Source organism: Gorilla gorilla, chromosome 2, assembly GCF_029281585.2.
Source record: "Gorilla gorilla gorilla isolate KB3781 chromosome 2, NHGRI_mGorGor1-v2.1_pri, whole genome shotgun sequence".
In the NCBI taxonomy this organism is placed as follows: Eukaryota; Metazoa; Chordata; class Mammalia; order Primates; family Hominidae; genus Gorilla; species Gorilla gorilla.
This window is the reverse complement of record NC_086017.1, coordinates 123,439,364-123,458,489: the sequence shown is the minus strand read 5'-3', so window position 1 is coordinate 123,458,489 and position 19,126 is coordinate 123,439,364. Positions and strand designations below refer to the sequence as shown.

Sequence of the window (19,126 nt, the reverse complement as noted above, 5' to 3'; positions counted from 1 at the left end):
TCATTTTTATAACACCTATCCCCTAAGGCTGCTCAAGTCATTTCCCTTCTGTGTAGGTTTCCTTTTAACCTACAAGTTTAACATGGCCTCCTTTCTACCTCTAGAGGCATCTTGGACCTCTGGCACAATAACTTTTATCGTACTATAAAGTTACCGCACAGATTCTCAACCTGGTTTCCCAGAACCAGAAAGAATGCAGATGAGCTTCAGAAATCTTGTGTATAGATGAATTTCCCCCTATGCAGGAGATCCTGCAAAGCTTTGTCAAATCTTTAAAGGTGTCCATAACCCAAAAAAGATTTAAAGGAGAAGGTTAGCTCTAGATCCATGGCCTAATCGTAGAGCATTAAACAGCAAACTGCTGGCTGACAAGCCAAAGAAAAATGTTATTTTGGGCAGTATTTCAGTTTACGAAGTCCTAACAATCCTTTATTTATTTTCCTTAGCAACAAACTTGTGAGAAATAAAGGACATGTACTATTATTATTCCATTTTGCTGATTCATTCTATTCAACAGATGTTTAGTAAGCAGCTACTACGTGCCAGGCAACCTGGGGCGATAAAGATGACTTATCTCCATGTTCAAGGAATTTATGCTTTAACAGTGAGAAAACAATGAAACTAAATGATTTCAATATGTGTGAAAAGTGATTAATGGGACAAGTGGAGTAAACCGAGGAACACTAGAATCTGTAAATAGTCAGGTATTGCTTCAAAGAGGAAATGACACTTGAGCTAAAAGATGAAAAATTAATTGAAGTTTATCATGTGAAAAAGGAGGTGGTGATATATCCAGGCAGAGGGAAGAGTCTCTATGCAAAGGCAACAAGAATGTACAATGTTGACAAAGAGGAATATCTCACTCTCATTGGCGTTGTCAGGAGGCCTCTTGGGGGAACAAAATCTTGATGTTTGAAGATCAATTAGTTAGGCAAAGAAGGGGAACACCGAGAAAAAAAGAGGAACATAAAAAATGCAGAAGTGTAAAGCAATAGGTGGGAACCAGAAGTTATGAGAATTTTTATATCATTGGAGCATTTATTGAGCACCTACCATACACTTAGGCATTTCCGCTCTAAGGGAGGAAACAGTTAACCTAACAGATTTCCCTAAGGTCATGTACTTAAACACTAAAGAAGGGATCGGATCCATGGTTTTGTATGTCTTCCTTCTGCATCATCACACCTCCTAAGTATAATTCTAAGTTTCCAGGATGCACATATAGGAAGTTGTGTGCATATAAAGCTTCATGCTCTGAAACTGCTAAATGGACAGACTAGCCTAGATAGCAGCATACCTGTGCACACTATTATATGCTTTCTCATATGTATGTAATTTTCAAATAGCCTGATCTAGAACTTACTGATGGCGTTAGCGCAGCCTTATGCCATCGGGTGAGAAACTGTGAACTAACCACTTATTTCTGAAGGTGCAGCTGGTACACATTAAGTAGCAGAAAACAAATAGAATGACCACAGAGATAAAAAATGGGTGTCCATTTTACAAAAAAAATTCCATAATTAATTATTGCAAATCACATATAAGTGAGGCAATGATATAATCTATAGTTCCTTTAAAAGTTTTCTAGCAGCTATACATTTTTCACTAATATTAAGAAAAAAGAAAGAAATCCTTAAGCTAAACAACACCTTCTGTAAACAATTACTCATTCAAGGTAATGCTCTAAGGAACGTAAAATTTATTAAGGATTAAGCTAAAAATTAAAAATGGTAGATTTTTAGGAAAGAAAATAAAGCTTAATAAATTACTGTGTAAAGTCAGCTGACAATCTGAAATGACAACTGAGTCTGCATGACCGAATTTGTTCTTCAGTTTAACTGATACAAAACAGTGGAAGCTCACTTCACTCATCTCTCCACTGCCGCGGTAAAACATAGTAATGGATGCTCAGAGCCGAATGCCTGTGGCTAGAAGGCTACTCTTCCTGAGGGCCTCTCCTCCCAAGTGAATTGCTTGCCCACAGAATCTCTGTTCCTAAACATGTTTTTGCCAGGTGACCTCACTGTTGTCACTACATAAAGATTACATAAATGATAAACTATGAGTAAAAGACAAGAAGCTGTTTTTATGAAAACTAAGTTGAACACTTTGGGAAGACTAAGTGAAGGTAAATCATTCAGAAGATAAAAAGCTGTTTTCTAATACATATAGGTGAGCTAAGGAACTTCAATCAGTAACACATACTCAAAGGGGGGGCTTTAGTTCAACATTAGAAGAATGATGAATACATGTATATTTACATATTCTAAGTTAAAATAAATTGTTTAGATATTTTCTATATATACTTATGTATATGATTCACCACTATAAGTTTTCCTAGCAACTAACCAATAGGTTCAAATTGTGTCAGATAAGAGCACTTCTATATTTGGTGGTAGTAAACTAATGCAGGGTATGAAGACAATTAAATGGAAAGACTCACGTAATTGTTTTCTCAAGAAACTGTACAAAACACATTTCTTAGTAGCACAAAGAGAGTGACAAGGGGCAGATTTATAATGAGAAGTCAGAGAGAAAATTTATCCAGTGAATGAATGATTCTGGAGAAATGCTTGTACTACTACTGTGTGGCACTTCTCTTTGTTCTTCTGCTGTTTCAGACAGTAACTAAACTTTACCCTTACTTCCTAGACATCCACCATGTTTCAAAATGTATTTTTAAATAATTTTTTTCCATACCTTCTCTTTGAGGAAATCAGAGAAACTTACACACATTTTTTAGGTAAAAATAAGTGCTGGTCTTGGTTATCCTTTGCCTCCAATCTCAATGTTTAGGTTGGTATTATTTCCCAAAGCTAAAGCAAACAAGATTGTGCAACTTTGCTTAGGTTACAAGCAAACCAGGGAAGCAAGCTACAAGGCATAATGCCTGCTACCAGTTTCTACCATGAACCAGTGGCTTATACTTCAAAGAACAAATCTATACATTCACATAAAGTTTGAATCCTTGGAAAATAACATGCTAATAATCTAATATTGTCTTTTATGAGAATGCCTTTAGGTATTTTATTCTTTTTAGAAAAGACAATAGGACATTTAGATGATAATTTTTTTTTTCCCACTTTCAAATTCCTCCAAGTAATCCCTGCAGTAGTTACCAGACTTACTTTTGCCTGCTTTTGTAGCCTTATATTCTTTTTAAGAATTTTTAAAATTTATTTTTTGTTTTTCTTAAAAAAATTTTTTTTTTAATTATTTTATTTTATTTTGTAGCCTTGTATTCTTTACCTATATGGGAAAGGTATTTGATAGTTCTGCTACAATCAAGTATAAGACAACAGATTTAATATTCTAAATGAAAAGTGGCAAACAAAGAATATGTGATAGAACTATTAAGCTGCTACTCCTAGGTCAAAATTTAATCACAAAGGGCAAAAAGACCATCAAATGATTCACAAAGAGTAAATTAAATAGGGAAAACCAATGCACACCACCAACTCCAAAAAGATCAAAACAGAACCAAGTTAAGTTGACTTCAAAATGTAATAAAAGCATATACATCAATGAGATATTTTTCAGCTTTAAAAATTGGAAGGAAATCCTGTCACATGCTACATGGATGAACCGTGAAGACAATATGCTAAGCTAAGTGAAATAAGCCAGTCCCAAAAAGACGAATACTGTATGATTCTATTCATATGAGGAATCTAAAGTAGCCAAATTCAAAGAAAAAAAGAGTGAAATGGTAGTTATCAGGGGTTAGGGTGAGGCGGGGAAAGGAGAGTTGTTTAATGGACTTAGAGTTTCAAATTTGTAAGGTGAAAGAGTTCAACATCTACTTCACAACAACATGAATAGACTTAAAACTACTAAACTGTATGCTTAAAAATTGTTAAGATGGGCTGGACGCGGTGGTTCACGCCTGTAATCCCAACACTTTGAGAGGCCAAGGCAGGTGGATCACAAGGTCAGGAGATCAACATCATCTTGGCCAACAGGTGAAACCCCGTCTCTACTAAAATACAAAAAATTAGCCGGGCGTGGTGGCACGTGCCTGTAACACCAGCTACTTGGGAGGCTGAGGCAGGGGAATCGCTTGAACCCAGGAGGCGGAGGTTGCAGTGAGCTGAGATTGCAACCCTGCACTCCAGCCTGGCGACAGAGAAAGACTCCGTACCCACCCCCGCCTCCAAAAAAAAAAATTAAGATGGCAAATTTTTTTTTCTTTTTTTCACAATTAGAAAAAAGAGTTAAAAAATGTAATAAGGCCAGGCGTAGTGGCTCACACCTGTAATCCCAGCGCTTTGGGAGGCCAAGGTGGGCGGATCACCTGAGGTCAGGAGTTTGAGACCAGCCTGGCCAAAATGGTGAAACTCTGTCTCTACTAAAAATACAAAAATTAGCTGGGCGTGGTGGTGTGCACCTATAGTCCCAGCTACTTGGGAGGCTGAGGCACAAGAATTGCTTGAAGACGGGAAGAGGAGCTTGCAATGAGCCAAGACGGTGCCACTGCACTCCAGCCTGGGTGACAGAGTAAGACTCTGTCTCAAAAAAAAAAAAAAAAAAAAAGTAATAAAATACTTAAAAGGCATTCTCATAAAAGACAATATTAGATTATTAGCACATTATTTTCCAAGGACTCAAAACAGAGAGATGTTAACAACAAAGCAAATATATGTCTAAGAATCATTACTATTCCTCTGAAAATAAGAAAGTATGTAGAAATTTTTTTGAACTTTAATTCATACCAGTGTTAGTTATTATTAAAATTAGCAAAATGCAATCAATATTATAACTAGTATTAAAAGCAAATATTTAAAATGTATAGTATAAATAGATTTAGATTTAAACTTAGAATGAACTTTCTTAATACAAATAGTTAAATGCTTAAAAATTTAACAAGGAATACTTATTATAGGATAGGACTAAAGCTACTGGCCAATTTCAAGTCAGGGAATACATACTTTTAGTCTTTAGTAAATTCAGTTTTAAATTGATGTAATTTTGATGTAATATTTTTATATTATACAACTTCAGTATAATACCATCTGTACTCATTTAAAGTAAATGACAAACACTTTAAAAAGACATGTTTTTGAGACCTGTACTCCCTTATTAAATCGTGATCCTTTTATCATCTTGGAATATGGAAATGGTCTTGGAACCATTTTATCTTCACAGAAGTACATCGCTAATCTATCACAGGAATCAATATACAAATATTATTGCTTGCTTACACTTTCTCAAAAGTCAACTTTTTATACTACAAAGTGAGATTCAAACTGATTTCAAAGACTTCAAAATGTTTTTGGAATATCATTTTTTTAGTTAAAGAATTATTTTCACAATTCACAAATAAATTGACAGATACGTAGAACAAACTTAGATGTACTCTAACATTTAAACTGGGCTAAATGTAATGTTCACTTTTTCCTTATCTCTCACATTAACTATCAAATTAAATGTTTCCTCAGGGTAAAAGAAAATATATCAGGAATCTTATATAATTTATATATTAAGTATATCACGGACTCAACAAATTAAATCTTTGTACCAAGCCAGTCACCCTTTCATATACACAAATTATGAAATAACATACTATCACACAGCACACTGAGAATCAATAAATCAAAAAGATAATGTAAAATTTAAAAAAACAACAAATCTAATAGGAAATTAATTTTATTTTTTAATCATTATCATTAAGTAAGAAATTAAACTGAAGTTAAGTATCCAGATCCTGTATCATCTTCCTGCCTTAGGACACTCTGGCTTTTGCTTTGAAGAGAGCTTAATTTACTTAAAAATGTTTACACTATTCAACGGTCCTCTTGGAGATAGTAAAAACTGGTGATAACATTTTTAAAAGTTTAAAAACCTATCCTTCTTAACTATAATTTTGACTAGATTCTTCACACACTCTGCTAATTAGTACTTAAATCACGTCCTCATCTCAAATAGTTTAATAAAAAATTGGCCATTATCTATCATCTCCAAACTCCAAATTACAAATATATTAACAATCTTAGGAACCATTTGCTTCCCTATTAGTGCAGAAAGATTTTGCATAAAAAGCTCATTAATTCTTTGTTTAAAATCTGGCACTAAATATGAAAATATTAATTATAACACAGTCAATTATCTCATTTTTAAGATGCTCAAGACATTTTCATTCATCTGATCACAGAGGATTTAGATGGACTAGCACTGGAGCTGCTTTCTACATGGCTTAAACGTGCCCAGTACACAAAGTCAATTAGGAACAAAATCCTGGCTTTGGGATTCTGAGGGCTCAGTGTTCTGGGTATATCATTTGAAACCGGGCTATGTTATTTTAAAGTATGATATATGTTTTCACAGCAAGTTACTTACTTCAGCACTATCCTGAATAGAAGAGCTGTTGTTATAATGCTAAAATTTGAGAAGATAACAGCCATGGCCTAGAAAGAAAGAGAAGATAGAGTTACAATCCAAACGAAGTACTGACCTCAGAAATGTCCTACCTTGGCAGTTCACCTGACAAAAAAAGCTTTTTGCTCAAAAAACAGAGGGATTATTAAGGTAGCAATTTCAACTAAGGATTAAATTCCAGTTTTGTCGCTTGTCAAATTTATGTAGATATGATCAAATTATTGTCCAGGCATTGCCTGTGTAAATAATCTTTATATACAGATCTGAATTTACTTATAAATTCTAAAGGTTTAGGTTTAGAAATGACAGTTGCTATGCTTATGAAGCCTACTTTTCAAAGTTCTCAAAGCGCCTTATGGATTTTTAACACTGTTTCTATGGTCACATAGAAGGCAGGTACTGTATGGCCCATTAATATACTAAGAAAACTGAAGTATAGATTTTTTAAAGCATCTTTACCATTCTAGGAATTGTATCAATTTTCCTGGTTGAACTGCAGTCACTCAATACCAAACTCATACTTGACAGCCCTGTGCACTGATTCAAGTTGTTCTAAACACTTAGAAATGTATCAGCCAGATTTTAAAACCATTTGTTTTTACGAATTCAGTCCTATTTCACACGAGAGGATTAATCTGAACATGTATACATTATGCTCAGAAAGCATGAAATTCCATCATTGCTGCCCATAATTAGATCTGACAATAGTAATAATTTTTTAATGCAAATCTTAGGATGTACTTCACCCTGCCTTCCTGCTTGCTATCATTTTAAGGTGATTAAACCCCAAAAGATATTAACAGTCATATATACCCACTAATTAAAACAAACATGGCTAATATGCAGCTAAATTAAAGATAAAACTCAATTAAAAGTGGCAACAACTCCAAGAATATAACATTGTTGTTTTTCTATTAAATTCTTATGGGAACCACCATTTTAAGGTTTTCTCAGTGTACTTCTCTGTAGGCAAATGCCTGTGAACCCCTAGTTAGGAGATGAGTAAGAGGAAAAGAGGAAAGTGGCTGTGAAGTGTGGAAATAGTGGCCTTGATCAATCACATTAAGGGCAGTGCAAAAGTGCCTAACCATGCAGCCTGACTGGCTTGATGAATTCTGAAAATTCTGAATACTCTTTCCATGCAAGAGGATAAAATAAAAACATCAGAGCTCTTTGGCCCAAACATTCCATGCATCTCTATTTAATTCCTTCAATAGGCTCAGGCACAGCAATACACAGAGTATGCATGTGTTTTATTCTGTAAGATATATGGTTGTTCACAATCAGGAAGGAAGAGCAAAGCAATAAGCTGGAAGAAAAATAAGGAAGTTGCCATTTTGCTTTGGTACTGGGGGACACAGAAAAGAGACACAAATTTAGAGTGAATCTGTGATAAAATACAATAAAATGTATTGAATTTGCATAATTTTGTTGGGGACAGCAATTCTCAAAAATGGAAGAATTTAGGAGAGAACAGATCCTAGGTGGACTGGACACTTATTAGCAACATGCATTACAGAGCCAAAGAAAACTTCAGGTGATCAACTGGCCCAGTTCCCTGCCTTTGAACTAGTATATTATTATTATTATTATTTATTTCATAGAGTGGGTAACTGAAACTTAACGCAGTTGGGCCTGCCTAGTTACACAGCTTCTAAACTGTGGAAAGTCAAACACCTGTTTTCTACTATAATTCTTGATAGGGTTTGGCTGTGTCCCACCCAAATCTCACCTTGAATTGTAATCCCCACATGTCAAGGGCCAGGCCAGGTGGAGATAATTGAATCATGGCGGAGGTTTCACCCACACTGTTCTCGTGGTACTGAGTAAGTCTCATGAGATCTGACAGTTTTATAAATGAGAGTTCCCCAGCACAAGCTCTCCTGCCTGCTGCCATGTAAGACATGACTTTGCTCCTCTTTCGCCTTCCGCCATGACTGTGAGGCCTCCCCAGCCTTGTGGAACTGTGAGTCCATTAAACCTCTTTCCTTTATAAATTACCTAGTCTTGGGTATGTGTTTATTAGCAGTGTGAGAACAGGCTAATACAGTTCTATCTTGAGCCCTCCTTTTCATCCCACTCTAACTGATTTGCTTATATTTAAGAAACTTCACAGAGAAGACTGGTAGCAATAGAAATCCTATTTATAATCAAATGCCTGAATTTACTTTTTAAAGAAATTTAAAACACATTTTGGCAATAAAGGCAATAGAAATCTTCATTTTATAAAATATTAAAGGGAAATATACATGTGACCTATTGTGACCCAAACTGAGTAATAAGTGAAAGCAGAAAAACCAAACTCCAGTTCGGATTACTAATGGCTTTCTAAACTGACACAAAGGATGCCAAGAAAGATGAGAAGTATTTCCAGCATTATCAGTTATAGATGGCATTTCTAGTTGGGAGGACATGATCCCTACCCTTGAAGAACTTGTTGGTTAAATGACATGACTAACAGAAAAGAAAACCATACAAATAAAATTCATATGAACTACATTAAAACAGGTGTAAGAAAGGTACATTGAGTGTTTAACTTTCTGAGTTAATCAGGGAAGTTTTCTTGGATGAGGTCCTGGATGCTGAGATTATTAGAGGTTAGTGGCCACAGGACATCTCAGAAAATAGGCATACTAATTAGGGTTACATAAAAAGAGGTGGCTTCAGATTTCTTGGTCTAGGGAGCAACTCCCTCATGGTAGTCAGCCCAGTTTAATACAGTAATCTTGACCATTTAAGAGAACCTGGCACGCATATTGATAATTCAGGACTCAGATAATTCTGGGGAAATCTCAGGAAGGCCAGTGAGGACAATGAGAAACTAACAATGCCAACAAAAATGATAAAAAAAAAAAATTCTGGGATTTATTTCTCTGTATCTTTTCAATGGTATTTTCTTTTTCATATTTACTTACTGGTTGAAGATAGGACAGGACATAGAAGACAATCAAGTTATCCAGGAAATAAAGAAAGGCAGGAATGGACCACTTCATGAAATTAGAGAATTCCTTCCAGGAAGCATATTTCAAATTTCTACTTTGATGATCTTAGAAAGAAATACAGTGTAAATGACCTTGATGAGAATGCCCACATTTTTAGAGAAATTACACTGCACTTGATTACTGATACAATTCTGTAAAGGGAGCTTTATAAACGTGCCTCCATTTCATTACTGTCTCTCTTCAACCCACCAGTTTCATCACTGACAATCAGCAACAACCTTAGGACTACTGGTTATCCTAATTCCTGTTAATTTGAGATAACAGAAGTATTACTTAAGGCAACTCAGAATAAATATGTGGTTTCTCTTGCTGCTGTAAGAGCATAAGGCCAAGAGGGAGATCAACAAGTTAAAATAAGTTAAAAAAAAAAAAAAAATCAAGGCTTCATACTGGAATTTTTGCCCCCCAGGGCAAATCAGGAAAGGGGGATACTAAATCGAAATTTATATATATGGAACTAGAGAAAGTTAACTTTTAGTAATCCTAGTCAGTTATTATTCCATCTCTAGGTTTCTAAAAACTTAGGCACTGTAGCAGAGAGAATGTAAAACAAAAAGAAAACAAAGGCAGTTTAAGGCCCTGCAAATAATGCTTTGAGTTTTATGAGATTAAGAAAAGTAGTCACTAATGAGAAACTGCAAAGTTTGAAACCCTGGAGTATGAAAAGACATCTTGCTGGGCAAACACTTTAATGCTCTAAAGTTTATGTTTACCTCATGTGTGAAGGTATATGAAAGAGGCAGAGGGAGCGGAGGCGCAATAATTGGGGAACTAAGGTGAAGAATTAATGTATATTAAACAGCATATACATTCCATGGAAGGCTATATACTTTACATTTGAGAAAGGAATTAGTATCCCTATGTGATAGCTCAGAAAACTGGAGCTCAGAGAAAATAATCTGCCCCAGAACAGTCTCTTTGATGTCTGTGCACTATGCTACCTTCCCTGTAGGAAATGGGAACTATTTTGAAATATGATACATCTCAAGTTAGCACATGATTTAGAAAATCTTTAATTTGAATAAAAACTAACTTACTGCATGAAACTATCACAGAACAAGTAACAAGATCGAGTAATAGGAAGGGCATTAGGAAACATGAGTTGGTGTCCCAGCTCCTCCCCTTCCTATGCAGCTCTGCATTAACACTTTCTCTTTGAGCTTGTTTCTCCACCTCTAAAACATACTTATGTTTGTATCTTAGCTTCCTCATATAACATTTAATGGACTAAGCTAAATGATACAAAATGTTCCTTCAAGTTCTAACATTTTTTGGTCCTATGATTAACAAGTATATAGTACCATTTCAAGACTTACCTTTCTTTATAACACAGAATGACACAAGCACACAGAAAACTAGCTTCACCAGTTCTGAGCACACATTCACAGTAGTTGGAAGATAATCATACTTGTTTTCTGAAATGTAACAGAAATGTTTTTTAACTATATATTTTATTCCATGTATGTTTATATACAGTATAACATAATTGTTTTAAAACTCAAAAGCTGGATTTACTACTGGTTATATTAAGTTTCTTCCAGTTGCCTTTGCTCCTTTGGATTTTTTAATCAATTCACCTAATGTATTAGCTATCCCTATCCCATTTGGCTTTTTATTATCCTTGAATTTGTTAAACAGCCTCTCATGTCTTCATCCAAGTTGCTAATATATTGAGGAGGCTAGGACTAAGGGCAAAGAAAGCTCTGTGGCATGGCATCAGAGGCTGCCTGCTAAATTGACCATCAATCAACACCGACTCATGCAACAGCTATGAACTGACCTGCTGAATTATTACTCAGCTCATAATTCTTCTTGTGATTTCTTTGCCTTGCTAAAATTGAGGTACACTCTGTCTATGACATCCCCTTAAGAGTTTTCCAATCTGTTTTATATCATGGTACACACAGAAAACATTAATATTTGTTTGGCACTCTGGGATAAATGGTACACTGAGGTAAAGAAGGAAACTATCTAAGGCAAGAGGCAACTGGCCTAGGGCTCTGCTACCTTTACGGCCAAGAGGAAATACTTGGACACATCCAAACCCACTGATGAGTTGGAAAGCTACATCCTAAATTGCAAATCAATAGAATTAGGAAGTGAGGTTTGGTTGGTATGACTTCATCTTAACTGTTACCCGTCTCTTCTAAATGCTTACAAACAACTCGCTTACAATTTTGCCAAGGATAAACATAAACTTTATTGGGTACTATTTTCAGGAATGCATTTTCCCCACTTTTGAAGACATTTGCTTGCTTCTCTCAGTCACATTAAACCAAAATTGGCCAAATGTAGGGAAAAAAAGCCAAGTGGACACTGTCTATCCAGAACACTTTCTTCCACTCTCCTGTGGTTTCCCTTGACCTTCTCAAACTAATCAGAATCAATTCTTTATTCATCTCTGTTCTTATAGCACTACCTCTAAACCTCTGTGGCACTACTTGTCTCATTGGAAGTGTGTGAAGTGAAATGGAATGGAAGATCCTTAAAAGAAATGGACCATGTTTGTCACGTTCATATACCTGGCACTTAGCAGGCACTTAATAAATGTTCACCTGAATTTAAATATCTGCCTGTTCAACTTACCCCATCATTCAAAGCATAGTCAAAACATCTCCTTTTTCTCAGTTAAATGCTAGACTTAACTCACACTCTGTTATCCTCCAATGATACTTCTCGTGATCCATCATGATACACATAAGCCAACATGTGCATATAAGAAGGGGGGACTTTGGATTATAACTTTCAAACCCTTGTCACTGTTCTTTAGCTTGTTCCTGCTTTTCAGTGGTTTTCTTGCAGTCCTTTCATGGCCGATCCCAGACCATATGACAACATGGTATGTGACTTCCCTCCACACATCTCCTGCCCACACTAACATACCTTTCTACATGGCATTCACTGGTTTCCCTTCAGCCCCAGAGGAAGGGGCTAAGGCCCGACTATTAATCCAATGTCCCCTTTAAAACCCTCCCTTCTGGCTGGGTGCAGTGGCTCATGCCTGTAATCCCAGCACTTTGGGAGGCCGAGGCGGGTGGATCACTTGAGGTCAGGAGTGGCCAACATGGTAAAACCACATCTGGTCAACATGGTGAAACCACGTCTCTACTAAAAATACAAAAAAATAGCTGAGCATGGTGGCACATGCCTGTAATCTCAGCTATTCGGGAGGCTGAGGCAAGAGAATGCTTGAACCTGGGAGGTGGAGGTTGCAGTGAGCTGAGATCGCGCCAGTGCACTCCAGACAGAGCGAGACTCCAACTCAAAACAAAACAAATCTTCCCTTCTCAGATACTTGGCTCCATTTCCTTTGGCTTTAGTGTATCTTTTTGTTTGTTTGTTTGTTTTTGTTTTTTGAGACAGAGTCTTGCTCTGTTGCCCAGGCTGGAGTGCAATGGCGTGATCTCAGCTCACTGCAAGCTCCACCTCCCAGGTTCACGCCATTCTCCTGCCTCAGCCTCCCAAGCAGCTGGGACTACAGGTGCCCGCCACCACGCCCGGCTAATTTTTTGTATTTTTAGCGGAGATGGGGTTTCACTGTGTTAGCCAGGATGGTCTTGATCTCCTGACCTCGTGATCCACCTGCCTCGGCCTCCCAAAGTGCTGGGATTATAGGCATGAGCCACCACACCCAGTGTATCTTTTTTATCTTCCTCTCTACTAACTGGCTTACTGCCCTTGGCCTACAAACATGCTCAAAACTCTCCCATCTGAAAAACAAAATATAAAATATTACTTCTTCTAGCTACCATACCTTCTCCATCTCTCCCTGAAACAGTATCAACGTTCTTTATCTGCCCTTTACTCACTTTCCATTCAGGTCTTATCTCCAAGTAATCTGATTTCTGAAACTAACTCCTTTCTGAGATTATCAAACATATTCTCATTCTTAACTCTAAAGGGTATCCTTTAATCTTTAGCTTATCATGATGTTGCCATTCTTTCTCAGTCTTCAAACTTTCTTTCCTTTCTATGAGTCATGTGCATTTAGTTATCCCATCTCGCTAATGATGTCTCCTTAATGCTTTTCTGGTGTCTGCATGTCACTTAAATGCTGGCATTCCTCGGAGTTTGGCCCTCTTTATTTTCTCATTCTGCGTGAGTCCTCTCTCTGTTCCTTAAGTTTTAAATACCAATTTGACATTAATGTCCCCAAATCTATATTCTAGAACATTTAACTTATTGCCCACTATAAATATCCAAACAAAAACCTACCTCCTATTTATTCATATAATTGGCATTTCCCTCATGTGCATGACATGCCAGATACTGCAGAAAACTGCAGTAGGGACATAGCTCCTGACCTCTTCAACTACAATCTTTTCAAACTCTGCCCAACCTACTCTTCCTCCTAATAGTCTCCATCTCAGCTAAGAACAGCATCAATCCACTCAGCATTCAAACCAGAAACCTTGGAGCTATATGTTATCTTTTTTAATTTTCATATTCAATACATTCTCCAAATCCTGTCTTTTCTATGTTCTGAATACTCCTTATTTATCTTACTACTTCCAAAACACTAAGTTAGTCTTCATCACCTATGGCTTTACTTTGCAATAACCCCTTAACTGGCTATTGAGCTTCCTGTCTTTTCCACTGCCATCCAGCTACCATAACAGTCCCTCATTTTACTCTCCTATTTATAATCCTTCAAGTATCCCTTATCCCTCAGACTGGCCTAGAGACTAAGGTCCCAGCTCCTTACCATGGAATATGAAGTCCTTAAAAATCTGAGACTTACCAACCTCTCTCCAGCCAACCACTCCTTCTCTTTCTTCTGAGTCCTTAAACTTTTTTTTTCTTTTTTCTTGAGACAGTTTTGCTCTGTTGCCCAGGCTGGAGTGCAGTGGCATGATCTCGGCTCACTGCAATCTCTGCCTCCCGGGTTCATTCTCCTGCTTCAGTCTCCCTCATAGCTGGGATTACAGGCACATGCCAACACACCCAGCTAATTTTTTGTATTTCTAGTAGAGATGGGTTTCACCATGTTGGCCAGCCTGGTCTCAAATTCCTGACCTCAAGTGATCCGCCGGCCTTGGCCTCCCAAAGTGCTGGGATTACAGCATGAGCCACTGTGCCTGGCTACGAGTCCTTAAACTTTTTGCTTGGTAATTTCAAACTACATGTTCTCACAACATATCCTGCTTTTTTATGCCTCTGTTCCCTTTTACAGGCTGTTGCCTCTGTTTTGAATCCCCTTGTTCACCTTGACTTCTAGTGGATCAACTGACTTCTAATCAGCGAAGTGTTCTCTGATCCATTTGAACTCCACATCATCCCCTGCCAAACAGAATATATAACTTTATCCTCTAGACAATCTCTGCATCTTCAGGATATATCAATTATTGCAGTTATTATAATGGATTTTCATGATGTGTTTACATTCATGTCTCTCCTAATAAACTAAGTCTTGAGGACAAGGTCTATATCTTATGCACTTTGAACCTGCTGCTAATACTTAGCCTAGTGCCTGGCAGGTAAATGTTAACTGCAGTAGAGACTTAGGTACACATCTGACTCTCCAAGTAGTAGACCATTAAAGGTCATATCATGATTGTATGTATCCTCAATTGTGGGGAAAAGAGAGATCAGATTGTTACTGTGTCTGTGTAGAAAGAAGCAGACATAGGAGACTCCATTTTGTTCTGCAATCTGTAACCTTACCCCCAACCTTGTGCTCCCTGAAACAGGGGCTTTGTCAACCCAGGGTTAAATGGATTGAGGGCTGTGCAAGATGTGCTTTGTTAAACAAATGCTTGAAGGCAGCATGCTCGTTAAGAGTCATCACCACTCCCTAATCTCAAGTTCGCAGGGACACAAAACACTGCGGAAAGCCGCAGCGACCTCTGCCTAGGAAAGCCAGGTATTGTCCAAGGTTTCTCCCCATGTGATAGTCTGAAATATGGCCCTGTGGGAAGGGAAAGACCTGACCGTCCCCCAGCCCGACACCTGTAAAGGGTCTGTGCTGAGGAGGATTAGTAAAAGAGGAAGGAATGCCTCTTTGCAGTTGAGACAAGAGGACGGCATCTGTCTCCTGCTCGTCCCTGGGCAATGGAATGTCTCGGAGTAAAACCCGATTGTATATTCCATCTACTGAGATAGCGGAAAACCGCCTTAGGGCTGGAGGTGGCACATGCGGGCAGCAATACTGCTCTTTAAGGCATTGAAATGTTTATGTGTATACATATCTAAAGCAAAGCACTTAATTCTTTACCTTGTTTATGATGCAGAGACCTTTGTTCACGTGTTTACCTGCTGACCCTCTCTCCGCTACTATCCTATGATCCTGCCACATCCCGCTCTCCGAGAAACACCCAATAATGATCAATAAATACTAACGGAACTCAGAGGCTGGCAGAGATCCTCCGTGTGCTGAGCACCGGTCCCCTGGGCCCCCTTTTTTCTTTCTCTATACTTTGTCTATGTCCCTTTCTTTTCCAAGTCTCTCGTTCCACCTAACGAGAAACACCCACAGATGTGGAGGGGCAACCCACCCCTTCACTCAATAACTAGTAAGAAGTACTCAATACAGTTTTGTGGAATTAAAGTGTTTGCTTAAATCCCTACATAAAAAAATAGATTTCTTAAATACATACTTATCAAAGCTTATAATTTATACTGTTGATACAATATGACCGCACAATATAATGCTGACACTTTACCATTGATACAATAATTACAATAGTAAGTACCTCACAAATGCCAAGTGACCAAACAAATATATCCTTCTACTTCAAAATAAGGCGCAATTACACATTTTGCTATAGGTCCAGAAACACCTGTTGATTGAATTAACAGTCAAATACGACTGGTTCTTCACCAAAGGGTTTGATTTTTGTATCTGACTGACTCACATTTCATCCATTATCAAACATTTTTTCTTGTTGAGGAATGCAAGCTTAAATAATCAAATTTAAATATGCTTTATCACTCACATGAAGCAAAAGGCATTATTATCTCCATGTTATATATAAGAGAACCAAAGACAAGACAGAGAAGTGTGATTAGATGGAAGTGCTCCATGCATATACCAAGTCTTAACTTACCTTCATTGGCAGAATACTTCACTAGTAAGATGCGACTTGAGCTTAAAGCAATGAATATGGCACCTAGCAGGAATGTATACATTGTTGACAAGGAGCATATTACAGGATGACTACAGCACTGTTTTTCCATTCCACTGTTTTTTAATTACCTTAAAGAGAAAAACACTTTCATGAACGACCTTGTTGGCAGACCCTAAACGCAAATACCATTGATCGTGAGGACAGAAAAGGAATTTAAAAAAAATTTTGGCTATGACTATATCAGCACCAAGAAAGTTGAGGCATAAAGAAACTATGAGAAAAGGAAAGTGAAAATCTGATAAGAGGGAGTACTCTAGAGACAGAAAACGTAGAACCAGATTAGACCTGCTGACAAAGGTAACAGGTGAGCAAATGACACTTTGCAACAGCAGAAAAGAATTCTTCAAAGCAATTTTGGCTTTTATTTTTAAATTTTATTTATTTATGTATTTTGAGACGGAGTCTCGCTCTGTCACCCAGGCTGGAGTGCAACGGCGCAGTCTTGGCTCACTGCAACCTCTACCTACCGGACTCAAGAGATTCTCCTGCGTCAGCCTCCCGAATAGCTGGGACTACAAGGGCCCGCCACCACGCCCGGCTAATTTTCGTATTTTTAGTAGAGACGGGGTTTCACTATGTTGGCCAGGGTGGTCTCGAACTCCTGACTTTGTGATCCGCCCGCCTCTACCTCCCAAAGTGCTGGGATTACAGGAGTGAGCCACCGCGCCCGGCCTCGCTTTTACTCTTATCAGTAAATAATTTTGCTGTAAGATAAGGCTTTCAGAATTGTATTTTCCTCCTCTTTTCCCTCGGAGGAAAAAGCTTATTAGGACAGACTTCATTACAATAACGACCAAAATGGAAATATCTGAAACACTGCTGTAAAGTTTTACTGAACTAGTTAAGTGTTTGAAATGGAGGAGATCGTAGAAATCAATGAATCTAAGGCCCTCTTTTGATAGGCTGAGGACACTAAACCCCAGGTTGGGTAAGTAACTTGCCCAAAGCCTCCCAGCGTACTGTAGGAATAGCGCATAGAGCCTGCGGGGAGTGGGGAGAAATGCCAATACTGACAGCCCCATTGGGCGCACGCCTACAGGACGCCTCCCCGACAGGAAGGGGCCAGATTTCCCTTCACAGTCAGGGAATACCCTTCTAGTGACACATGCGCAGTAGGGCTCTTCACTGGCGCACCCTCCCCTCACACGCAGGCGCAATTCCTTGCCCGCGGGGCGCGGTTACCTCCCTCAGAAGAGCTTCTAGTGGAAGAACGCACATCCTAGAGCTGAGACAGTAACTGTCTGGCCCCGTAGTAGCAGCAGTAGCCTTTAGGGTCCATACGTGGAGAAGCTACAGTAGGTATAGGCGAAAAAGCCCCTCCCTCTAAGCCGTCTATTGCAGAACAAAAACCACGATTACGTCCGGATTGGGAAAAAGCGGACCCGACACCCATTGCGCAGGCGCGTTCAGTGTTATGCTTCCGGAAGGAGGGGAGAAGCGGCTTATCCCGCCCCAGCCCGGCCCCTTTCTCACGTCACGTGCCGGGAGAGTCTAGTGTCACGTGAGGCCCCGGTGGCGGCGCAGCTACGGCAAGAGAGTGAGAAGGAAGGGAAGCCGGAAGGGGCGCGAGTGAAGCAAAGCTAGGACAGACAGCTCCCAGAGGGCGAGGGGTGCGTGTGCGTCCGCTTCTCACCTCAGGTCTCCCTTCGGCCCCGCTGCCCTCCCTCGCGGCTGGGTGACAGCTGGGTCCGATCCGTCGCGGGCTGCCTGGGGCGCGAGGATCGCGCACCCCGTCTTCGCGCGCGGTGCCTGCCGCCCCGCCCCCTCGTCCCGCCCGTCCCGTCGCGTCGCGTCCCGTCCCCTCGGGTGCTGCCAGCCGGGTGCTGATGCGAGTCGGTGGCAGCGAGGACATTTTCTGACTCTCTGGCCCCTGACACGGCTGCACTTTCCATCCCGTCGCGGGGCCGGCCGCTACTCCGGCCCCAGGATGCAGAATGTGATTAATACTGTGAAGGGAAAGGCACTGGAAGTGGCTGAGTACCTGACCCCGGTCCTCAAGGTAAGCCAGGCCAGGGTTGCCGGGGGCTGTCAGGCACATGCTCGACTTTTCAGGGACCAGGTGCCGCAGGAGTCCCCGCTTTCTCCGGCGGGGCAAGGTGTAGGAAGGCAGTAGGGCTCGAGACACAGGGAAGTGTGCAGCCCCCACCCGTAGTCTTAACCGGCTGTTCGTTAGGGCTTTCTGACTCCTCAGGGGTAAACTTGGAGCGACGCTCTGTGCGTGTTCCTGCCTTCTCCCGTCATAACTCTGCGCGGTCGGGTACGTCGGGTTGGAAGGGTGTTCGGAGGCTGAGTAGATTGAAGAACGTTAAATCCAAACACTGGAAGTCTTTTAGCCTTTTTAAGCAAGGATTTTGCTTCTCTTTAAAAAATGAATTTAGTGTTTGACACAGAGGTCAAAAGAGACCTGAGGTGAGGTCACTTTTCCTTTAAGTTTCATAGAAAGTCCGCTGTAGTGGGGAAGTTGTGACTGCGATCCCAACTCGTTTAGATTTCAGAGGAACGAGGTGAAATTGGCAACATTATCTCATTCAGTAACCTTGAACCCATCTAACGAGCAAAACCTTTTTCCCAAGCTTTTCAGATAGCCGTAGCTGGTTATTAGTGATAACAAGGCACGGTTTGACC

At 39.4% G+C, this 19,126-nt stretch overlaps 2 protein-coding genes across 6 annotated transcripts in view; one reads left to right on the top strand and one right to left on the bottom strand.

The window, feature by feature from the left end:
* The window catches only part of SLC35A5 (solute carrier family 35 member A5), a 36,204-nt gene extending 17,922 nt beyond the window's left edge, over positions 1-18,282 (bottom strand). For 2 of the 5 annotated variants that reach the window (XR_008678107.2, XR_008678108.2), the window contains exons 1-5: positions 17,684-17,922; positions 16,421-16,569; positions 10,691-10,789; positions 9,288-9,418; positions 6,334-6,401 (exon numbers count right to left, since the gene is read on the bottom strand). Coding sequence is in view for 3 of the 5 variants with exons in the window: in XM_031009843.3 (XP_030865703.2) it covers positions 6,334-6,401; positions 9,288-9,418; positions 10,691-10,789; positions 16,421-16,550 (428 nt within the window). In the remaining 2 variants the exon portion in view is untranslated. Of the gene's footprint in view, positions 1-6,333; positions 6,402-9,287; positions 9,419-10,690; positions 10,790-16,420; positions 16,570-17,683; positions 18,009-18,134 lie in introns of those variants that run through there. The other 3 variants (XM_031009843.3, XM_004036059.5, XM_019023656.4) reach the window with 3 other exon arrangements.
* The window catches only part of ATG3 (autophagy related 3), a 30,850-nt gene continuing 29,696 nt past the window's right edge, over positions 17,973-19,126 (top strand). Inside the window, exon 1 of the mRNA XM_004036058.5 lies at positions 17,973-18,500. Coding sequence (XP_004036106.2) covers positions 18,429-18,500 — 72 coding nt within the window. The 5' untranslated portion in view covers positions 17,973-18,428. The remainder of the gene's footprint in view (positions 18,501-19,126) is intronic.